We start from the raw sequence: 22,265 nt of genomic DNA on the forward strand, positions 1-22,265 counted from the left end.
CTGTGTAACATTTTTAGAATTCTTGTGCATATATTATTAATGACACATTATCCGATCCATAGATACTTCTGTTATATTATGTTTTTTTCCTATTTAATTGCGGGTGTGAATGAATATGGAGTGCACTATATGATATATATATACTGTATTTTTATTTATACAAAATGTCATAGTCCCTATTCTATGTTTAATACTGCAGCCAAGGTACTGTGCTTAAAAAATCCTACCTTCTGCAACTAAAGAACATTTTAGAAAAAACAGGATTTGTTTGGTTATTTGTTTTTACACCAGGTGTTTTTCTATGCATTTTTAAAACTTTTTTTAGATGATGAAGTGGAATGTACAGAAACATTATGATTTTAACAGAGGTGCTGTAGAAATTTCACAGCTGCTCATGAGATCTTACTGATACATGACCTTGTAATACAATATCATGTCACATTAAATGGAAATCAACCAAGAATATCAGGCTTTGCTTTCTGTCTGAGAAATAAGAGCAGAGGAGGAGTACTGTTATATTGTAAAAGACAATAGGGCCATCCTACCTGATCTCATAGAGCACAGTTGTGGTTATGAAGCAGATAAAATTGACTGTGACACTTTATGGTAATGCACTAATGATATTTCAGTAAATGTATTAGTATACATTGAATCAAAACCAAAAAAATCTAATTACTACAAGATTTTTGAAGCTAACTTAGTTATAAATATTTATATTACTTTATAAAGCAAAAAAATCAATCTCACTTTATCATTTACCCTTGTTGTTGGCATATTTCAGTTTCTTTTTCTATGAAATAAATGAAAACCTTGGAACAGGGTGAGAGAAAAAGACAGATATAGAACAAAACAATAGGCACATGTGATTTAGAATAAATAAAACAAGTATTACAGTACTGTTTAACATGTAGTACCGATGATTATGATTACAGTTTAAGGGCATTCATTATTAGTTGAATCTTTCCTTTGTAAATGACATGCTTAATTTAGTATGTGTGTACACTACAGACTGTGCAAAGTCTTTTGACTGATATTATTTTTTTTATTCAGAATTAGTGTATTAAATTGGTTAATGTTACATTCAACCGTTTACATTTTCCTTCATTTTTCCAGTTGTTATTGAGCTTTTATGACCGATTGGTTGTTCTAAAAAAAGCTCCTTTTAATAAATTGACTAAAGCATTCCTGAGGCTGTGCCGTCTATATTAAATTTGTTCAATCTAATTTCCCTCTTGAAGTTTTCTGTACTTGATTTCTTAGTTATAAGGTTCAAGTGCTTAAGGACTTAGTTCTTTATATTCAGTGCAGTTTGAGAAAATAAAAGGTTTTAAATTGTAACCTGAAGGCAGCCTGTCAGCTGCACCATTTCAAGCTCCTTGCTCTTCCATGAATCATGAACAGTGGTTTATAAAAAGGTATGTAGAAAATTAACAACTTGGAACAGAGTCTTATATTCTTGGATTTTGTTTCAGTGAAACTCTCAGTTCTTTTATTTAAAACATAATTGCCTTTTTAAGTTTTTTAAATCTTAAAAAGGTTATTGGGCTCAAGTTATTCATACAATGTGAGAGGATATAGTGAAAAAGAAATAGTTAAAAGAAAATAAGAAAAAATGATAAAGGAATGACATGAAAACATTTCTTAGTTCCCTGTCTAGATGCTTTCATATATGTTTGATGAGGTTCATGTCAAGGCTCTGTGGAATGCCTTTTTATATTTTATTCATATTTTTGAAAAACAGAATAGGACAACACTCCAATGGGCTGAAGAAATCATACATACCAAAATTGTGATCTTACAAGAAAGGCAGCTGAGACAAACTTTGAAGACATGAGAAATCATCTGAACACAGTCACAGTTTTTGCACTTTACTATCCTTAAGACCAGTTTTGACAAATGAATGTGACCAAGAGAAGTTTAAGAGCATATTGGTCTCTAACCGACTTCATAAAACAGATTTTTTCCTGCAAATAAAAAGATGACATGCTGAACAACTGACAGTTAAGATCCAAGGGCTCAATGGTATAATCACACCAGTCATATCTGTTGTGTCCATCCCTGGGGCAGCATAGTGGAGAGGCCTAGTTCTACAGCAGCAATCGGCCACACCGCTCCCTCCTGTCAGTCAGACCAGTTTCTGCAGAAATGCAAGCAGACAGGAAGCTTGCTCTGTTGAAATCACCTCCTTCATCAAAAAAGCTTAAAATATAGAGAACAGAACCAGGGAATGTCATTGGTACAGAGTGAAATGTATGTCAAAGGGACTGGTGTTGGTATTCTATCTAACATATGTAATGCTAACAGATACCAGTGCCGGTGGTTCTAACAATGGATTAAACAATAATGGTGATGAAGGGCAGCTTTGGGAAATACTTCTACCCTGTGCAAACTACACAGATATCACTGAACCAGTCACAAGAGATGGGATTATGGCACTGGAAACAGTTCCAAACTTTTGGAAATTGGCACTGACATTAACACTTGTGCCCATAGTTACAGTACTGTGGCACAACCTGGAACAGGCTGTTATTAACAGGAATGTTTCTAGGAAGGTCTAGGTAAAAAGGACTTACTGTACAAGCAGCCATTGTATAAAATGTTAGTACAATTATCATTTGAGGCAAAGTAAAGCTCCAATATTCACAAAACATAAATAGAAGTCTAAGCTCTTCTAACTAGACTTCCTACTGGCTCTAAACACCAAGTCTTTCTTTGAGCTGTTTGTAAAACTCATTAAGATTCACTGGTCATCAAATTCCTCAATATCTTTTAACCAATCTTGGAAACGACTGAGTTTGAAATAATTTTGAGTAATATATTTATGATAAATAGTGTTGGAAGGAACAGCACAGTTTGTTAATAATAATTTTAAACTAGACTAGGGGGATTTTTAAAATCCCCTTTCAGAGTTGGCAAATGTTTAGACTTACTATTCTGGAAGTTACAGTTTTGTAATTTTCCAGCTGAAGGATTTCTGAGAAATACTTCAATTCTGTTGACAATAGAAGCAAAAACAGTACAACCCCCCTAATAAAGTGCAGTATGTGGTAACCCCTATAAAGAATGTTAAGTTCAGGATTAATACTATTATCTAACACAGTGGTTCTCAAACTTTTTGGACCAAGTACCACCCCTAATCCAACCAAAGCATCCAAGTACCACCTACAAGTCATCATCTCATAGAAACCCCAGAAATTATCAGTAACCAACATGAGCGCATGTGCACACACACTCACACATACATATAATAAATATTATAATAATAAACTTTGTTTGATATATTAAAATGTGGCTTCTCAAAGTGTTTTACAGAAAAAAAAACAACACATAAAAATAAAAAAGCACCATTTCAGTGAGAGGGGTGAGCCTATTTAGCTGAGCAAAGCAGATGTGAATTAATTTTTCGAGCCTTGATACAATTCACAACAGTCTAACAGATTTTAAATCGTCAGGCATTTTCTTGACTGCAAAGGTCTCGCGGTGGATGTTGCAATGAAACCATTAATTTCTGGAGCAACCTCTCTAATTCGTGCAACTGCACCGCTGTGTTGGCTTGTCATTGCTCTAGCACCGTCTGTACAAACTCCGAGACATTTTATCCAGTCGACGCCATTCTCTGCGATAAATTCATTCAGAAGCTGAAATACGTGCTCTCCTGTAGTTCCTGTTGGTAGCGGCTTACAGAACAGAAAGTCCTCACGGGACGTACCCTCAAACTCGTATCTAACAAATTGGCCAAATTGACTACAGACTCATCTAATTGCAGTGAAAAACATCTGCTTATCTTAACGCGCGCTGTCAGCGTACTTTTGATATAATATTTCATTTCAATAATTCTATGAATGACTGTGTCTTTCGGGGGGTGGGACGGGCAGCAGGTCGATCTGTTCAGCAGCTTTTTCTCCACACATAATAGTGTGGGGCTTACCTGCTTTAGCAATCCGCAAGCGTGCATTTTTCCACGTTTCCGTTTTTATTTCAGTGTTTATTTTAAGTATTTATTTCATGCGCATGGGAGAGAAACACAGAGACGTTCGGTGTATTTTTCTCAAATTAACTTAGAACAGTTCTTAAATATTTTTCTGTTATTTTTCACGCTTTCACGGTTCTCACAAGATTACCAGCGTTCGTAGCACGCATTTCTACAGTATGCATTCCTGTGTTTACAACTTTGGCATTGTTCCAAAATCACGCACATTCTCATTTCTCCCTATTTGCTGGAGATACAGTAGCTTTTTTTTAAATACAATTGGTCACTTGCGTCCGTAGCACGCATTATATAGAGTGGTATAGAATTACAGAGTATCTCTTGTGTCCACTGAAGTATTAGCGCGCACTGTATCGTAGTACGTAGGCTGCGTATTCGACACGTATAAAAATACAAAACATGAAAACCCGTCCCGATTTTTTCAGCGCACACGACACAGTTCCAGGGTCATTTGGCATACCACTTGGCGGCACTCCACGTACCACTGCCGGTACGCGTACCACAGTTTGAGAACCACTGATCTAACACATCTTTCAGTCACTCGGAGAGATGCTGAAGTAAGAGATTTAAAACTCCAGTGTTTACCAAGAGTGATTCCTAAATCCTAGTAAAATGAATCCTGCAGCATGGATAGATAACCATCCATTCATTGTTATAAAATTGCATATTCATCAGAGTCATAGCAACCAGATGTATAACGCAAAAACAAAGTACAGGTATGATCTAAAAAATATAAAATTATTTTCAGAAATTAACTAGCTAAGAGAAGCAGTATCCTGCAATAGACCCAGACTAAAAAAACAGACATTAGCTTTCCATGGCTTTGAACCAAGATGTAAATAGATATCCACAAGTCAAAAATAATGCATCTCAGGTTGGCAGCGATAGTAATGTAATCTACAACAAAAAAACACCCCAGGAAATAGGTGCAGTAAAGCAGATCCGGCACACCCACTCCAGAATGCCTTAACAGTTCACCAATATTTTCTTTTTAATGATGTCATATTATCTACTGTACAAAGACAGTGAGTAATATACACTAGTAGTTGGGTGATCTAAAACAGAAAGGACAGATAAAAAATCATTTCTAGTGTCTGTCATTCCAATCTCAAAATCTTGTGCTAGTAAACAGTTTAGCTGGTCACTGTGATGCTCATATTTTTGAATGAGTAAAGCAAGAAACTCTGCACTGGTATGATGTAAACATTTTAGGAGTTGTACACTAAGAATAGAGCAATTTGCCAAAAACTTTCAGTATCTAAATATAGTGCATCTAATTTCATAGCAGCCTGATGAATAAGCTGTCGATTAGTATAGCAAACATAATTAAAGATGAAGGTATGAGGCCTGTTCTTCTGTGTACCTAAAGTGTTATAAATCACAACTTTAATGGATGCAGTGGGGAACAATGAGGGTCACCATCTTGTTTGAAATATTAAAAACTTAAGAGGATTCATCAGCACTCTCTGACAGGCCAACAAGATCCATGTTAGAGCTGTGACTCCTATCCTGCAGTTCTCCAGACATGACTTAAGCAGGTAGATTTCCTTTTCTGATTGTATGACGATCCCATTGTTTTCTGGTTCTGCACCTCCTTACTAATGTACTTTTTATTACTTTTGTCTGCTTGGTTGGTAGAAAAAGTAGCCATAGTAATCTTCTCCAGCTGCTGTAGGTAAGACTGGATGTTCCCCTGATGGTGCAGAAAGCTTTAACATTAGTGAAAAGACTTGTTTTCTGAAAGTACTCAGGGAAACCCACAAAAAAATGTCTCTGTGAGTAGAACTGTTCATCAAAGAGCTGTGGTAGTTTATCAAGTGAGTCAGGAAAAAGCAGTGTTTGCTGTGCCGGCCCACAACGTAGGAATTTGCTTCCACTCCTTACCTTTGGTTATGGGAATAAGGAATACTTTTCTCCATTACTGATGAATCCTGCAGCTCTACAGGATGTGGCCAAAAAGACTAGTTTAAACTTAAATTCAGTCATTTCAAGGAAAACATCAAAGCTCATGGGAGCTCTTGGCCTATTCTGCCTTCTTGATTAAGAGTCACCTGAGCTCCCCTGTGAAATGCTGTTTAGTTCCATTTTTCCTCTTTCACATTGCAATTTCTTTGATTATTTTGCAAGAGGCATCTGGCATATGATCCTGATACTGTAAAACACCTTGATGGTAGAATGGCAGGAGGTGGTTCTGTATAATAGTGATGTAACTGGCAGCATTTAAATGACAAAGAAAAGGCTGTGTACCCAAATGTTATCACATGCTGTCATCAGTGAAATTAACTGTTCTCTGCAAACAGGATAGTTGCAATTTGTCACCTTTCTTTAGCAAATCCATAGACATCTATTTAGTTTCTTTAATTGAAATTTGTTGAAGAAAACTAGTGTGCTCTATAACTTCACAGGATGATGATACATATCAGTAGCTCATCTTCTCATTTCTCACAAGGGGTTTTATGAGTTGGCTTTGTCAGTGCCCTTTAGCTGTGTGGTTAATGCTTGACAGGCTAATGGGTCAATGCTTGGCAAGTTTAATGCCGCTGTCATTAAAGTAAGTGATATCATATATTCATCCATTTAAGAAGTCCAGAACCTCACTCTAAAGGTCACATCTAAAGCAAACTACTACACTGTCTTTGTAAAGAGAAAGTTTTGAGCACCAGTTGTGTATGTTATTCTAATTGAAGCTCTGATGCTTTTGCAATTAAGAATTACCTAACAGTCTTTATGTGCAGGGCTTTTATACTGTAGGTCACAACCAGTAACTTTTCAGGGGATCCATTTTATTTTGCACTGTACAGTACATGGATGCAGTATATAAGGTCTATAAGTTATATAAGGTAAATTAACATTCTATGATGAGTCTGACAGCCTCTGTGCTTTAAACTTACACAGCCTTCCACGGCATACAGTGGAGAAAAACCCCCACACCACAAGCTTTCTCATAGTGTCCCCCATGTTATAAGAGCATCATTAAGACTGGTTTGTTGCTCTAAGAGTGTAGTTCAACAAAATATTGTATTATATTATAGTATACTATATTAGCATACTGTAAGTAGCAAATTCAGCAAAATAAAGATATAGCACAATAGAAAATATATAGTCAAATATAGTATATAGTAAGTTCAGTATATACAGTACATACTGTATAGTAAAATATATAGTTCGGTTTCTTGCTGAGGTTACAGTTTCCATGTAACATGGAACATACACCAATATCTAATACCAAATTTTTAGGTTTTTTGTTTTCTTATTTCATCAGTGACCGAGCAGTGTTTTTTAAAACTTTTTAAAGAATGCTTCAATTCCAGGCATTTTCATAGATTTTATAGAGGCTTTTTTCCACATTCTTAAAGGTACAAAAATGTCTGATTTTATGTGTAGAAGTAAACTCTCAATATTTAAAAAATAACTCCTATCGCAGATCCAGAATACATCATTTGTGAAGACAGAAGTAAAGGACTGAAGGCAATGTGATGAATTTGTATTGCACATTGATGTGTAACACATGTTGATTCCAGTGCTAACCTCCTGCTGCCTCCCACCTTCAATAATCTTTACAGACAGGTATAGCAGAGAGAGCTTCCAGCTTCACCCCTCACCCAGATGGCAGAAACAGATGTTAGGTTTGTTCTGTCTCTTCCCCCGTCCTCTGCAGAGCTCCGGCTTGTGACTCGGAGAAGCTTCCTGCAAAGGGAAGACAAGAGCTCATGGTGATTGATGCTGAGTTGGAGTTCTCCTGAAAAAAAACTCTTCTTCATCATTAATCTTGGCAGCCCTAACTCCAGTGACCTGCTCCTGCTGCTTTTGCAATTAGAGATAGGAAAGAGACCCAGAGGTAACAACAGTGAACGGCTTTGCTGTAAACCATCATCATCTTTTTAGTGAGATTGATTTATTATTACTTTTGTTCTTGTGTTCCCGTTGTTCTCTTTGTAGCTGTGACTTGTTACTATTATTAGTAACATTGCTACTAACAAGTCCAAGTTATGAAGAGCTTCAGCAGAAGTTTGATAAATGCTGATTGTGATAGTCATACATTTATGACTATCACAATCAGCAGGATTGTTATTACAGATGCTCTGCTCTCTTTATTTGGGGGCATAGAAATTTGCTCCACATTGTAAATGCATTTTCAAGCATTGAAATGCAACAGTGAAAACATTTCAAAAAGTGAGAACATGCTGTGCTAAAAGGAACAGTGCCTATCAAAAAACAGTGTGCATCAAAATGAGTAAGGAAATGGGTTTTAGGCATACAGCTGTTCAGGGCATTAAAAATCAGTGCAAATAAAAACAAAGTTCTTGGATCACACTGTCAGAATAAAAGTGCCCAAGTAGCACTTAGATATTTCTAACACTTAATCAGAAAGAAATCATCACAATCTATCACAAAGATAGAACGCATCCCCAATAGTTACATTATGTATGTTATTTTTCTTTTGTGCATTGTCAATTTAATATTAAGTTATGTGATTTGAAAGATAAAAAAAATACTTTTGAACAAGATTACAGTATGAACCCCTTGTAGGAACCAGATATTTTTTTACAGGAAAAGAAAATGACTTGGGGGGGAACTAAATACCATGCTTACTGTACACGTGGCACCTTCTGAGTAACTAATGCAAGGAGCAGTCTTTCCAGTCTGCCCCCTGTAATGACTCTTTCTGGAACTCTTGTAGCTTTCTGTAAGGGCTTTATTTAGTGATTTGGATCAATGCATTACCTATGATAATTTATTAGTGTTATACATGTATGAGAATTTATAGTTATTATACTGTACACAGGAATCAAAATATATATATAAATACTTTTATATAAAATTGAAGTAAAAATAAACAGAGCATGGATCTTTCTCCTCAACAGTTATGATTCAACATATTAAATGCTGATAAAAAAATCTTTTCTGTGCAAATTACTATTCTGGTCCAGATCTGCTTTTGATCTGAAATTTTCATTGCAGTGGCTTACCCTACTTATAGGGTTTGTGAACCCTGAGGTGAAATGTATCATCTGGAATAATTTCACACAGTTCTGCATGTTTCAGCATTTGTAAAGTGCTGCTGTACAAATGTGTACTCCCTAAATTAACCTAGTAGCAGACCGCACTACAAATTGTTCACAAGTTTGCTATAATGAGTTGCATATGAAGATTGTGATCTTTGGTCCCTTGGTCCTTCAAATCTCACTTTAAGTCTTATCCATAGATATTTTTTATTTTTCTTAGAAGGCTTTCTGGAAAACAAAATGTGTAGGAATACATGTAGGTGTTAAAAAGTTAATTATTTCTCATGTTGAATGTTTAGTTAACGTAAACATATGTAGGATTGAGACCTCATTTTTATATAACAAAGTGGTAAAAACATAATATATTTTCTTTCTCAACTCTAATAAAACCAGACACAAGCCGGAAGTACAAAGGTATCCCAATCTTGGTAAGAATAAATGCATTTGAACAAAATCCAACATGATGAAATACTCTTAGTGTAGCATTTAATACTGTACATGCTGTATGATAATACATGTGATAAAAGTATTTATTCTAGCCATGCTTGCTTGTATACAGTATATATAGTAGTCTTGAAATTGTGAAAATGGAAATGGGAATATGCAAATCCAGGTTATAAGTAGTTTACCCACAAGTAAATAGACTAAAAACACATACTGAATAAATTCCTTGTTGTACATATAAACAAAATGTCTTTCAAGAAGAGGTGCATATATTTATAAACTAATGATGTTTGTTATTCATGCCTGGGAATCAATATTTTGTTGCCTTTAGCTTTGATAACCTCCAGTAGGTACAGTATATCTTTTAAAAGGTGCTTAATCTTCTCATAAGGGATCTTCAACTACTTCTCCATGCAGAACCTCTTTGGCTCTTCCAGGCAGCCTGCACTTCTGATCAGCTTTCTTCAGCACAAACCAAAATGTTACGGTGATTAGTCAAAAACACTGTTTTTGATGTTAATTCATTTAGCCTATAGACTGATGTAGATTGCATAAGTGTTGTAATCCATTTGACAGCTTTTTGACTAGAGTTTGGCTAAAACATCTTCAAACACTTTGGAACACTAAATCTGTATAGATCCATTTCTGATCTTCAGTGGCGTTTAGCAGAGTATCATGTCTTTTCTTTATGTTGCCATAGGTATTTGCCAAAAAAACCCTGATTCATGAGGTCTTCTTTGAATGGTAATCTTGGAGACATTGTATCCTGAACATGCCAGACGTTATGTTCTAAAACCATATTTGTATTAAATGCTGTTGTGCGCTCTTCCAGATAGAAATTGTTGGATTAGTATTGAATGTCTTCACGACTGACACCAAAGTTAAAACTTTGGATTTTTGTTATGGATTTATTTTGTAGCCATCACTAGAATTGTCCTTGAGTTGATTATGTCGATAATCTTTCACTTTACATATACCTTACATCTTTGGATAATTCTTTGACTTTTCTCCTGAATTATGTGGTTCTGAGTAGTTTACTTTGTTTACGCTACTAGTGTTTACACACTAGTTTACACTACTTTGGTGTTTAGACTCTTTTAATACCTGCTGACAATCAGAATGACAGAAGCCTCTATAAACTTTCTGATGCTTTGTTAGAGTACCATTTTATACAGTATTTTCAACTGCATAAAACACATTAAGGAATAAATTCACTACATTTTTTCTTCAACATAAATATGTGGGATAAAAAATTTGAACATTATGCTTTAGACATATATGCAGTTATTTTTATATGTTCTCATTTTGATACTGTATATACTGTGGGTTAGGCCTGGGGACGTCTAACAGGAAGGTTATGGATTCATGTCCCATTGCTGTTGTACCCTTAAGCAAGTTACTTCCCTCAGATTGCATATCATGCTGATAAATGTACCAGCATGTTATGTAATGTACCGGCAATCTATCTATATAATCTTAATGTATCAGCATAAATGCATCAGCACAATGGATTAATGATATTATTCTTGTTCTGTTTTCTGTGAAGATCATTTTTTTAATGTTAAAGTTAATTCTTAACATTCATGCATATAGATTCTTTTTCAGCTCAGAGTGCTTTGTCAAAACTCCCTGAAACATTTTTCCTATGAGAAGTTATAGAATTTAAATTTAAAATAAAGATTTCTTTTTATTTACTGAATAATTTCTTGTTTTTGTGTTGAGATTTCTAAACAGAATTTGAGAAAAATATTAAAGTTGAAATAACACAATTAGAAAGGTTTGTGGTAAAGGCTCAGAAATATGTGATTCTCAGCTTTAAACAATGGTTCTGCATAAAGAAAATGCTGGAAATATTGCAAACCCAGTCTTCTTAAACCGATTATGTATGTTGCTTTAGGAAAATCTTGGTTTGATTTTTGTTTTCATATTTCAAGCCTAAAGCCATAAATAATTGTGCTTTGGTCTTTGTAGGCTAGCTTTCCAGCACATGGTGTTTGTTTTTGTTCACACCACCTAAAGCTACTCTTGGGGTTTGAAAACACAGAGGCCTGCTGCACTGCTGGTTTTGACAAGCTGTCCAATGTATTCTAAAGCCAGTGTTTTCCCATTTCAGCACTGACTGTACTTGCACTGGCAGGTGTGGAGGTGGAGTGGCCTGACCTCTCACCTGCAGGAGCTATCATTGTTTGACAGTGCTGTCAGTTGTTGTCTCCTCTTCTTGTGTCTCATCAGAGCATCTTGGAATCAAAGCTTAGCCAGCTGTTCAAACACCTGCATGGAATGAGGCACACACTGGGCTTTATTCTTGCCCCAGGACCAGACTGCAGTGAACAAGCCAGGCAGCTCCTCCCACCAGCCATGTATGCCAGGGTGTTAAACCATGTGAACCGTTGCAGCCAGCCTCTTGAGGACTGCTGCTTGGACCTGCTGACCTTATCTCTAATAGTGCCTTCCGCACCATGGGTAAGTTGACAAAGTTTGACCCGGTATTCTTACTTCCAAAAGGAGCTGACAACCTTTATGGGCAATAACAGTAGCCAGTCCGTATCCCAGAGCTGACCGATACATTTGTTTCTCTCCTGGGTGACCCCTCTCCCAAACAGCCGAACTCTAAGTCTTTGGAAAAGCCTTTGTAAATGCAAAGATTACGTAAACAGACAAATTCGTAGTACCGTGTAGTAAGATTTATCAGGTAGCATTTCAAGCATGTTGAGAGCCTGCCTGTCATTTTAAAGGAAGAATAAATACTCTGATGAATTTTAAATAAAATAATACAAGGGGTGGACAAAATAATGGAAACATCTGATGAAAAAAGACTTGTATTGTGAAGTAACTAAATTGCAATTAAAAAGGATTCTGCATACAGTGTGTTTCATATTAATTTCAATACTAATTACCAGTGTGTTTTTGCTGTAAGAGTAGAATTAAAATCAAAACTTTAATATGTTCTAAAGCAACATGAGAGATCTTGCAGATTTTGAAAGAGAAGGACTGAAGCTGTTCTGAAGGCAATTGGCAACCCAACTCCTTATTAATAAATATTCATATATATATACTAACTATTTATATATTGCTTGGTGTTTCCATTATTTTGTCATTCCCTTTTATGGTTTATTTGTAAGGGGTTTTCAGAAAACTCAAAAGTATTTAAGATAGCATGTGATAGAACATTTTGTGATAGAAATTCTGTATGCTATGCCTGTGTGGGACACAGAAGTAAAAAGCAGATGTGTCTTGGCCTGAGGCCTGGCGGGAAGCCTCAGGGCTCCTGTGCGTCTGCCTAGGGGCTGTCCCTTGAAACACACAGATAGTTTTCTCTCAATTTCAATAGGGCGCCAAGTCGGTACTGTTCTATAGCGGATCGTCTCTGATGCTGATTACCAGTAGATCAGATGACTTAAATAGCATGAGCATTTCTATGTTTTTAAAGGGCATTTATTTACCATTGTTTTTCAATTTGTGTGTTTAAACTGGAGGTACCTATTTAGTGTGAGATTTGTAAAGCCTTGTGAATTTAAAACACAGCCTTTTACGTTTGCCATTTTATAAAACACAGCCTTTCACTCTATTTTGGAGTGCATAGCTTGTCTTTAAGCATCCATCCTGCACATGTTTTACATAAGCATGAGTATTGCATATTCAGTAACTGAAGATGTAACATATAGCACAACATGTCACAAATTAGCAATGTACTTCCATTTTTATTCATACTTCATTGATAAGGGAACATCATTCCTTTTTCATTGGAAACATCAGCAGAATGATTCACAGTAATCCAAATCTCACATATATCAAATTATTCATGTAAAAAAAAAAGTTGGGTCTGTGCATTGCTATTCAGATTATAGTGTAGCAAATTTTAGAATTTGTTATACAAGAAAATTAATTGATTGGATACATTTCTGTAATGTGTTGTTTATTCCTATTTCACCAAGAATGTGAATATGAATAAATTTGGATGCCACTGTATCAAATATAACACAGTTGTAAAGGACATCATGACATGTGGAAGCTCCTGCATGAGTTTATTTGGCAACACTATTATACAGCGCATTTACTGTATAATGTTCAGGTCGTTCCAAGTCCTTGTAAAAATGGAGTGAATGAAATTGTAATCGTAGATCTTAGCACCGGGAAATTAACAGAATTGTTTTTCTTTTCTTATCTATTGTGTTCTTAGACTTTGAGTATTTACCAAATGATCTCCTTCTATAACCAACATCATTGGAAACCTATGTCATTTCAGAAAACAAGTAGTATTTTTTAGAAGGAACAGAAATATGTTTAATATTCGTGTCTTTCTTTGATTGCTTTCTCACATAAACAACATGACTGTTAAAAACCCCTGAAACAAGGACTTTGTAAATAGTGATGTAAAAAGCAATTCCAGTATCCTAATTTAAGTGGACGAATTTTGGGTAACAAAGTGATCCAAATAATTTCTGTCTGCACTAAGAGTTACAACAGCATGCTTTTGGGTCAGAAATAGGAAGAAGAAAACTGGAAACTCAAAAAAGCAGTAGGAGGAAACAAAATACATTGATAAGATGGAAATAAAAAATACAGTTATTAAAAATGGTTTTGAGATGATAAAAGAACAAAACCAAAAGGCTATTTGGCCTGTTGGCTTTGGACAATGAGGTCTGCAGACTGGAGAATAGGACCCATCTGTTAAATGTATTGCTTAGCGCCACAATGAATAAGCACACTGATAACATGGCGGGTGTTCATAGAAAGCCCTGCTTGAGCCCCCTTTTCCGCCTGAGTGAAGGTGCACATACCAAAAACTTCATTAGGAGTGCAGGACATTCATCACTTCTGTAACCCTCTATAAACATAACAGAAAAGGAATCAAATGCCCCAAATGGTAGCTGTGTAAAAACTGGCAAGATAGATGTTAGGACGGCATGAAATGGGCATCCAGTTAAGCATAAATAAAGAGTCCCATCTGGTTTGGTGTTATATAGTTAGAATGATTTATTTATTTAGATATTTCTACACAAATGTTATTAGATGTGTGTGAGCCGTGTCCACCTGGCAAATCAAAAACAAAACAAGACAGCTGAAATCCCAATATAGTTATCTACCAGTGCATCATACAGTTATCCCATCGTCTATGATGCTGGACATGATGGTGAATTCAGTGTGAACTCACAGAGTACAGTGTTGACTAAGGCTTAAGATAAGCACTGATGAGCTGTTGGAAAAATAGGCCCTGTTGTGAGAGTGCTGTTGCAAAATAAGAAGGAGAGCAGCATTTTTTCCAGCTTTGATTACTTAGGTTTATGTAAAGAAAAGAGCCTATTTGTTAGAGATCAACATTACAGTGCAGAAAAAGATGGGAATAAATTTGTATACAGTACATCATGTAAGTCTTTTCATTTTTAATTACCACAAAGATAAAAGAAATTCAAAAGACAGGGTGGTTCTCTTTTCCTTATAATCAGGATTATAACCCTTATAATCAGGAAAACAACAATGAACTAAATGATAGATGTAATGTGTTTGGTGTTATATTTTTATAATATTTAAATATAGGTATTTAAATATTTATAATATTCAAATACCTTGAAATACTTTCAAGGTATTTAAATATTGTAAATATTTTTTTATTGGATTTTTAGATTACTGAAGCTTACACTATAGTATATTATTCAGTAGTGGTCATAGTGTTATAAAACATTGTCTACACTTTTAAGGTTTTAGGTTTCTACAAATGACACAGAAAATTAAAATACCTTAAGCTTACAGCTCTTCTCCCATTAGGTGCAGTTGGCAATAGTTTCTATGAGGGCACTTACCTGGTTGAAGGTCCATGAAAGGTAATTTGAAAGTCATCTTGAGATAGGCAGTAATCACATAAGCTTACTTACTAGTTGACCATAGGTTGATAGGATATTGGGGTGTTGAATTTCTCATATCACTATGCCCTTGACCTTTCAGTAGATTTGTGGCACCATACAGTACAGTGGAAACAACAACGATATTTCAGATAAATAACAAAATATATTGTATTTTTCAGCAGTATCAGAAGAAATTTGCATAACAGAACAGCACACTAGAACAGAAGACAAACGGCTTACTGTACAGTATATCTAAAACAGTCAGTGAAGACAGAAAATGCAATATTGAAGTACTGTGGATAGGCTTCACAGTAAAGATAGAGAAAAATGTTTTACTCAGCGGGTTTCATAGTTTGATCTAAAAATCTTTAATGTCAGTCACCTCAGAGAATTAAGGCGGGAGAGTCCAGGGATGTTCCTTGTACCTGCCATTAAAATTAATACAACAGCATCTGTGTTCCCCTGGAGCCAGAGGCCATTCATCAGTGCTGTGGATTCCCTCAGGCTCCCATCTACATGGAAAGTGTGCCCCTTCTTTCTTCCCAAAAAGAGGGGAAGGTTCACAACTTCAAACAATTCAGGTCTTTTAGGTCTTTGTATTGGCAAATTCAAAACGCCACTTCTCATCGAATTTAGTTTCAAACCCCAGGTTGGGAGACAGACCATAGTTCTTCATTTGTTCTGCTAAGCTGCAATCAATCAGTTTATCTATAACCTTCACCTCTTGATTTTTCTAGGTCTAAGGATCATTCCATTCCATTTACCACTGAATCACAATGAGAGGCAATAGATGATTGTGGAAGCTGCAGACAATCCTAGGCCTCAACACTCTTTTGAATACTAGAATTCTAGATCAGAGCTTTAATTCATGCAATTTTGTGCATAAGTCATACTTTAATAACTAATTTAGGAATTCTCTCTGTAAAAGAAGAAAAGTGCCCATCTTTTTCTACATTAGTGCCCCCAAGGTCACTGGCGGTTCCAGCCTGTTAACATTGGGAATTTGTTGTGAGGCTCAAAGGAGAAGTACTGTACCTCACACTGAATTCCTTCAGCTCTACTAGCTGGGCTGCTCTCCCTCACCCACTATAAAAAGGAAGCTAAGAAAGAGATTGTGGTTCTGAAAGGTGACATGCAAAGAGAGGGTCAGCTACCGAACAGGATTTTCTACAAGGAAGAAAATAAAATAAAAGTCCAAGCAGTTGAGTCCAAAAGCTGTGATGGAAGGAGAGAGGGACTCTCAAGGGCCACTGCTTTAAAAAAAAGATGGAAGTGTAAGATGCCCCGTTCTGTCGTCAGCTTAACAGCAGTGAGCAAAGGGATCAGCAATATACTTTGTAGACCATGTGGCTTTGTCCTTACCGCAGACAGGAGAAGGATCAGTTGATCAGTTGAGTGGGGAATATGGATGTCTTTCTGTAAAGTCAACCAGCACCTGTGGTCTGAAAGTCAAGCCACAAGAGTGCCATCTGCCCCACAATTCTGGTAGTACAACCAAGCACACTACTGGATTTAGGGTAAATGTGCAATGCTTGTACCCAGTAAGGTTACACGACTCACTTAATATGAGACTTATGTATATTTTTCTTTTAATATCCTTCCTTATTAAGTTTCTTTTATAGAGAACTAATAACTGTAGCCTTTTCCCATATCTCAAGACTCTAGTTATACCTGTAAATTGATTTGTGTGTTACAGACACTGATGCCACATTTTAATTTCACTTTTGAACTCCAAGTCCAAAAAATAAAACCCAGTTTCTCACAACATAAAATCAGAGTTCCCTGTAAATGTATCCAAATTTATAGATGGAGTAAAATCCTTGCTGTTAATCTCCCATTCATTGTTCCGATAAATTCCAAAATGACTTACTCAGGCAAAGTGGAACAGTACCATTGTTTTCTAATGAGAAATAACAAAAACAATTAATTGCAAACATGTGTTCTTTCCTGGACTTAATGGTGTATATATATAACCTTTATTAATATTTTATGTTGGTGTTTGTTACAAATGCTTAGGATTTAATATAGTTTTGTGGATTTTAAAGGTGGCATACTTAAAAAGTACTGGTTGGTGACACAGTAGCAAAGTGATGTTCTGATGAGTGATGAATCGTGACCTCTCTCTATAATAGGGACAGAGCTCATTTGAAATGAATGTAGCCATACCTTCTCTGATTGATTACAGTCATGTATGTGACACTGAGTTTGTAAAGCTTATTTAGCATGCTACCATAAACACCAGGGGTGAATGAACAGTGTGAATCGATTTTTCAGATTCGAGTCAAGTCCCCCGTGATCTTTGGCCGCAATGTAGAATTAGCTTGGGAATTGCTGTACTGTTTAATCAAAATGACACAGATTTAAAAGCTTTCAATGTGAAAAGAGCATGACATTACTATGTATAACACATGGATCAGGTCACAATGAGGGCCCAGATGTGTGCCTCTATTTATTAAGCTTTATTTAGAAAAATCCTCTTATGAATTATATTTTATTTTCTAAAGTTTGCAAAATGTTTTGTATTATGTCTCATATTTCATGTTATTTTGTGTTAAACTATTTGGGATTTATTTTGTTTTTATTATTATATAGTTTTAAAGATTTATCTTACACCTAGGCTTGCCATGTAGCTCTTTGGTCCTGGGTTCAATTTTGTGTGGAGTATGCATGCATATTTTCCCCATTTTTGCTCACATTTGTGGTTTCTTCACACATTCCAAGAATATGCTGGTAAGCTTAATTGGCATCTTCAACTTATCCCTGCATAAATATGCCTTAAGACAGACTGGTGCCCCATCCAAAGGTATTAGAAGCCTTGTGCCTTATTCTTTTGAGAAGAGGTCTGGCTTGTTGTGACCCTTATGAGAAATGTCTTTCTTTTATTTTTTTATTATTTAGAACTGTTCATATTTAAGCCAACTTATTACCTATAGTCATGTTTATTTTATGTGCTGTATAGCAATGGTCAGTACTAGTGTTTGTTTACAGTAAAAACTATCATGATTCAAAATATCAGTAACGGACTTATATCCATTTATTAAATAACAATTCAGCCCTACAAAGAGGCAGCATTACTTAAAGTAAAACACATTTTTTTGTAATTGAATGAGCAGCATTAAAAACATAATTAAATATTCTGAAATATTTATTTTATTTTCTTATTTGCATTAGTACATGTGATCTTTACGTTAAGTAAATGACCCCAAGTTTTTCTTTGGGAACTTCAAACCTTTCAAATGATAAACAAAATATGAAGAGTGAAATATAGAAAAAAGACATCTCAGTGATACATACATGACTGTAATCAATCAGAGAAGGTACGGTTACATTCATTTCAAATGAGCTCTGTCCCTATTATAGAGAGGGGTCAAGATTCATCACTCATCAGAACATCACTTTGCTACTGTGTCACCAACCAGTACTTTCTAAGTATGCCACCTTTAAAATCCACAAAACTATATTAAATCCTAAGAATTGGAAACAAAGTCTGCCTTGTACCTTGTACCTTATGTCAGCTGTGATAGCTACTCAGCTGCATTATCTGACTTTTCTCAGTTCTTTTGACTAAGCAAGTGTTTATGGTTTTTTCCTAGCCTTCCAGAACCTATGTCAATAAATGCTGAAATCCATTTCTGAATTTGTGTTCTTGGCCATTTCCTTAAATAGCTATCTTTGGGGATTTAATTAACTGATGCCAATGTTTGCAACTAAATTGTTAGACTTCAGAAAAACAAAAACAAATAGTTTAGCATGTATTGCAAGTGTGCACTACAATGGTGTGCATTTCAATTTTAAATGATTCAAAAGAATTCAAAATGAATTACACATTACACATAAACAATTGTGTTGGGTTTTCATATCCCTTTACATCAAAAACATGCACACTCCGCACAGAAGAAGCTCTAGGTCTGTATCAAACCCAAGACCAATGTTTTGAAGTGTGTATCACATTTAAAACAACAAAATGGAACATCATTGGAAGGCTTTTAAATAAGGACACAAATACATTTTACCTTTAAAGACAATGCTTAGTGCTTCATAGGTGACTTCAACAGTGAATATAGCCAGCATGGAGTTTTACTTGTTAGCATAATAGAGAGATGTACTGTCAGTCTACATTCACTGTGAATACTATGTCTTCAAAAAATTAACCACAAAACGTAGAGTGCCTATAGAAAGTCTACACCACTCTTGGACTTTTTCACATTTTATTGTGTTACAGCATGGAACCATGATGTATTTAACTGATACTTTTTGCCACTCATCAACACAAAGTACTGTATAATGTCAAAATAAAAATAGTCCAGACATTTTTCTAAATTAATTAAAAAAAACAAAATATATGAATGCATAAGTATTCACCCCCTTGCTTTGACACACCTAAATTTCCTCTGAAGTAATCAAATCTCTTCTCTGAGTCACATAATTACTTGACTGGAGTCCAGCTGTGTGCAGTTGAGGTGCAGGACGTTTCCAGTAAGTGTACTGATAATCTTCACCATGTCTATCTCTATCTCTGTACAAAATCAGTTATGTAATTGTACAAAACAGCTGTTTAGAATACAATGTTTTATTAACTGAATATCTCACTTTTCTTTGCAGAATCTGACATTAAACTTTTTAGATTTAAAACATGGAGCCCTTCAGTCATATGACTCTCATTGACAGCCCTGAAATAGGACAGGGTTCTGGTCTCCAGAGAGTAGCAACCTGAAGATACCTTGACTGACTCAAGCCTACTTTACTCCAGCAGGCCTTGGTCAATTATGTACTGCTACCAAAGGAATCTAGGCCAATCCTAGCTATGACATAGCAGTTTTAGCTAGTGATGTGTGCGTTATAGAACTTAACGTTCTCTCCAAACAAGCACCTTACTAGCACCAGGAAATGACATATAATCTATGAAGAATATATTTGGAAATCTATGTATTCAGAATAAATTTGAATGCTTTTCATGCATCATTTTGTGTACAGAACTAAAGTTTAAGAGGAATTCTGACCCATGTCTCATGGATTAGATGTACAAATCACATCAATAAGAAGACAATCATGAATATAAATTACACTACTAGCTCAATTCCACTAAACTAGCTGTAGGAATGTTGTACGGTTGATTCTAAGAGCGTACAGTATAAGTAAACAAGATTTGGCAACAATGTCCATGTGTGTTTAGGAGATCTGTCCACAAATGGAAAGGATACATTGAAAAATGTGAGTTGATAAGACTGCTAAAAGAATCTGTGATGGTGTTCTCTGTTTAGCAGCACCCTGAGAACACCACACATTCTTATCTGTACGGATGTAATAGCTAATCTCTCTTTTTCAACTGTCATAGTGACGTAACCTGTGAAATACTGATTGATTCGTGTGCAAAAGACTATCTTTTCAAAAACTGCCATTCATTAATTGTTAATGAATTTTAGCCCTGCCTTTCTTTTTCATTGTCCCTTATGAGTAACTTGCAGAGTGAAAGTTATTAGGATATTGACTTCAGTATTGCACTGTTCACTATATTATGCAGTTATTTGTCTGATAATTTATCAGTTTTAAAATATACATAGCAAAATATTTTTTAGGATGTATAGCTCTCCACCTTCTGATGTGATGCTTTTTGCTGGTTTGGTCATGGAATTATTGCTTGAGAAATTATTTAGAATTCTGTCAGATTCAGACATGAAGTTCAAGTTCAAGTTTATTGTCATTACACTCATATACATGGTACTGTAAATGGTATAACGAAATGCTATTTAGCTAGCTCTCGGACATAAGTAGTACAAAGAGAAAAAACAACAACAACAATACAATTGTGTAGCAAAAGAAAGACAGAGACAACAGGCAATGTGCAAAAAACAACAACAGACGATGTGCAAAAAAACAACAACAGGCAATGTGCAAAAAACAACAACAGGCAATGTGCAAAACAACAAAAAGGTAACAGGTTACGTGCACAAATATGCATCAACAGAATAAAATAAAGGGATAGAAATTATGGGGAGTGAGCTTTTGACATGTATGGTAGAGGTAGATTTTCAATGTGTGTTTGGGTTTTTGGTGAGAAAGAAAGGAAGAAGGCACTGTGAGGTTCATCGGTGAGAGGTGAGGTGAGAGTGAGAGTGAGAGAGGCTGGGAATTTAATAGTTTGATAGTGCGGGGGTAAAAACTGTCTCTGAGTCTGGTAGTCTGGGCCCGAATGCTCCGGTACCGTTTTCCAGATGGTAGCAGATCATAAAGTCTGTAGCTGGGGCGTGTGGGGTCTTTGATTATGCTTAGAGCTTTCCTCAAGTACCGCCTGTCATAAATGTCCTGGATAGATGGAGTGGTAACCCCAGTGATGGACTGGGCAGTTTTCACCACTCGCTGTAGGGCTTTGCGGTCAGCAGCACTGCAGTTGCCATACCACACTGTGATGCAGCCTGTCAGTGTGCTTTCTGTAGTGCATCTGTAAAAGATTAACATGAACCATCTGAAAAACAAACATTTTCTTCTGTGAAAACAGTTTCTGTTTTATGAAAAACTGCATTGAAAACTACCACTACACTTGTTAATTACAGAAAATCAAATATGAATTGCATAATGCACTGGCATTATAAAAGCTAGGTAGCTTACATCACATTACTGTTCATGATTGAATAGGACAGAAAAGGGAAAAAAGCAAATAAATGAATTTAGTAATTATTAACTGGTTTGAATGTTAGATATACTGTTTTACCAACAGGTTTCTATTTTGACTTACTGTTGACGTTATTAAAATTGTCATTATATGTGTGCTAATTATATCAGCTCCTTAAAGGTGAAAGCATTTCCTTATGCCCCCCTAACCCTGTGAGCCACAATTGAATGTCATGCGTCTTCCACACATGCAACGTAAATACCATATTCATTTATAAAAGTATGTTGATGGCTTCTAGATTCTTTCTTCAATGGCTCATAATGTGGAAAAGAAATGATTGAAATTATAACAAATATTCTTTAGTGTTCAGAGTG

At 35.6% G+C, this 22,265-nt stretch overlaps 1 protein-coding gene and 1 long non-coding RNA gene across 5 annotated transcripts in view; one reads left to right on the top strand and one right to left on the bottom strand.

Moving 5' to 3' along the window:
• LOC107079619 (uncharacterized) overlaps nt 1-22,265 on the top strand; it is a 114,979-nt gene that overhangs the window by 74,724 nt on the left and 17,990 nt on the right. For 3 of the 4 annotated variants that reach the window (XM_069187171.1, XM_069187169.1, XM_069187172.1), the window contains one exon: nt 11,671-11,901. The exons of the other annotated variant lie outside the window; for it this stretch is intronic. In XM_069187171.1, coding sequence (XP_069043272.1) covers nt 11,671-11,901 — 231 coding nt within the window. The remainder of the gene's footprint in view (nt 1-11,670; nt 11,902-22,265) is intronic. 4 annotated transcript variants of the gene reach the window in all.
• The window catches only part of LOC138237719 (uncharacterized), a 36,847-nt gene continuing 21,815 nt past the window's right edge, over nt 7,234-22,265 (bottom strand). Inside the window, exon 3 of the long non-coding RNA XR_011189074.1 lies at nt 7,234-7,675. This is a non-coding gene — a long non-coding RNA (uncharacterized lncRNA). The remainder of the gene's footprint in view (nt 7,676-22,265) is intronic.

The sequence above is a fragment of the Lepisosteus oculatus genome, chromosome 3 (genome assembly GCF_040954835.1).
Source record: "Lepisosteus oculatus isolate fLepOcu1 chromosome 3, fLepOcu1.hap2, whole genome shotgun sequence".
Taxonomy (NCBI): Eukaryota; Metazoa; Chordata; class Actinopteri; order Semionotiformes; family Lepisosteidae; genus Lepisosteus; species Lepisosteus oculatus.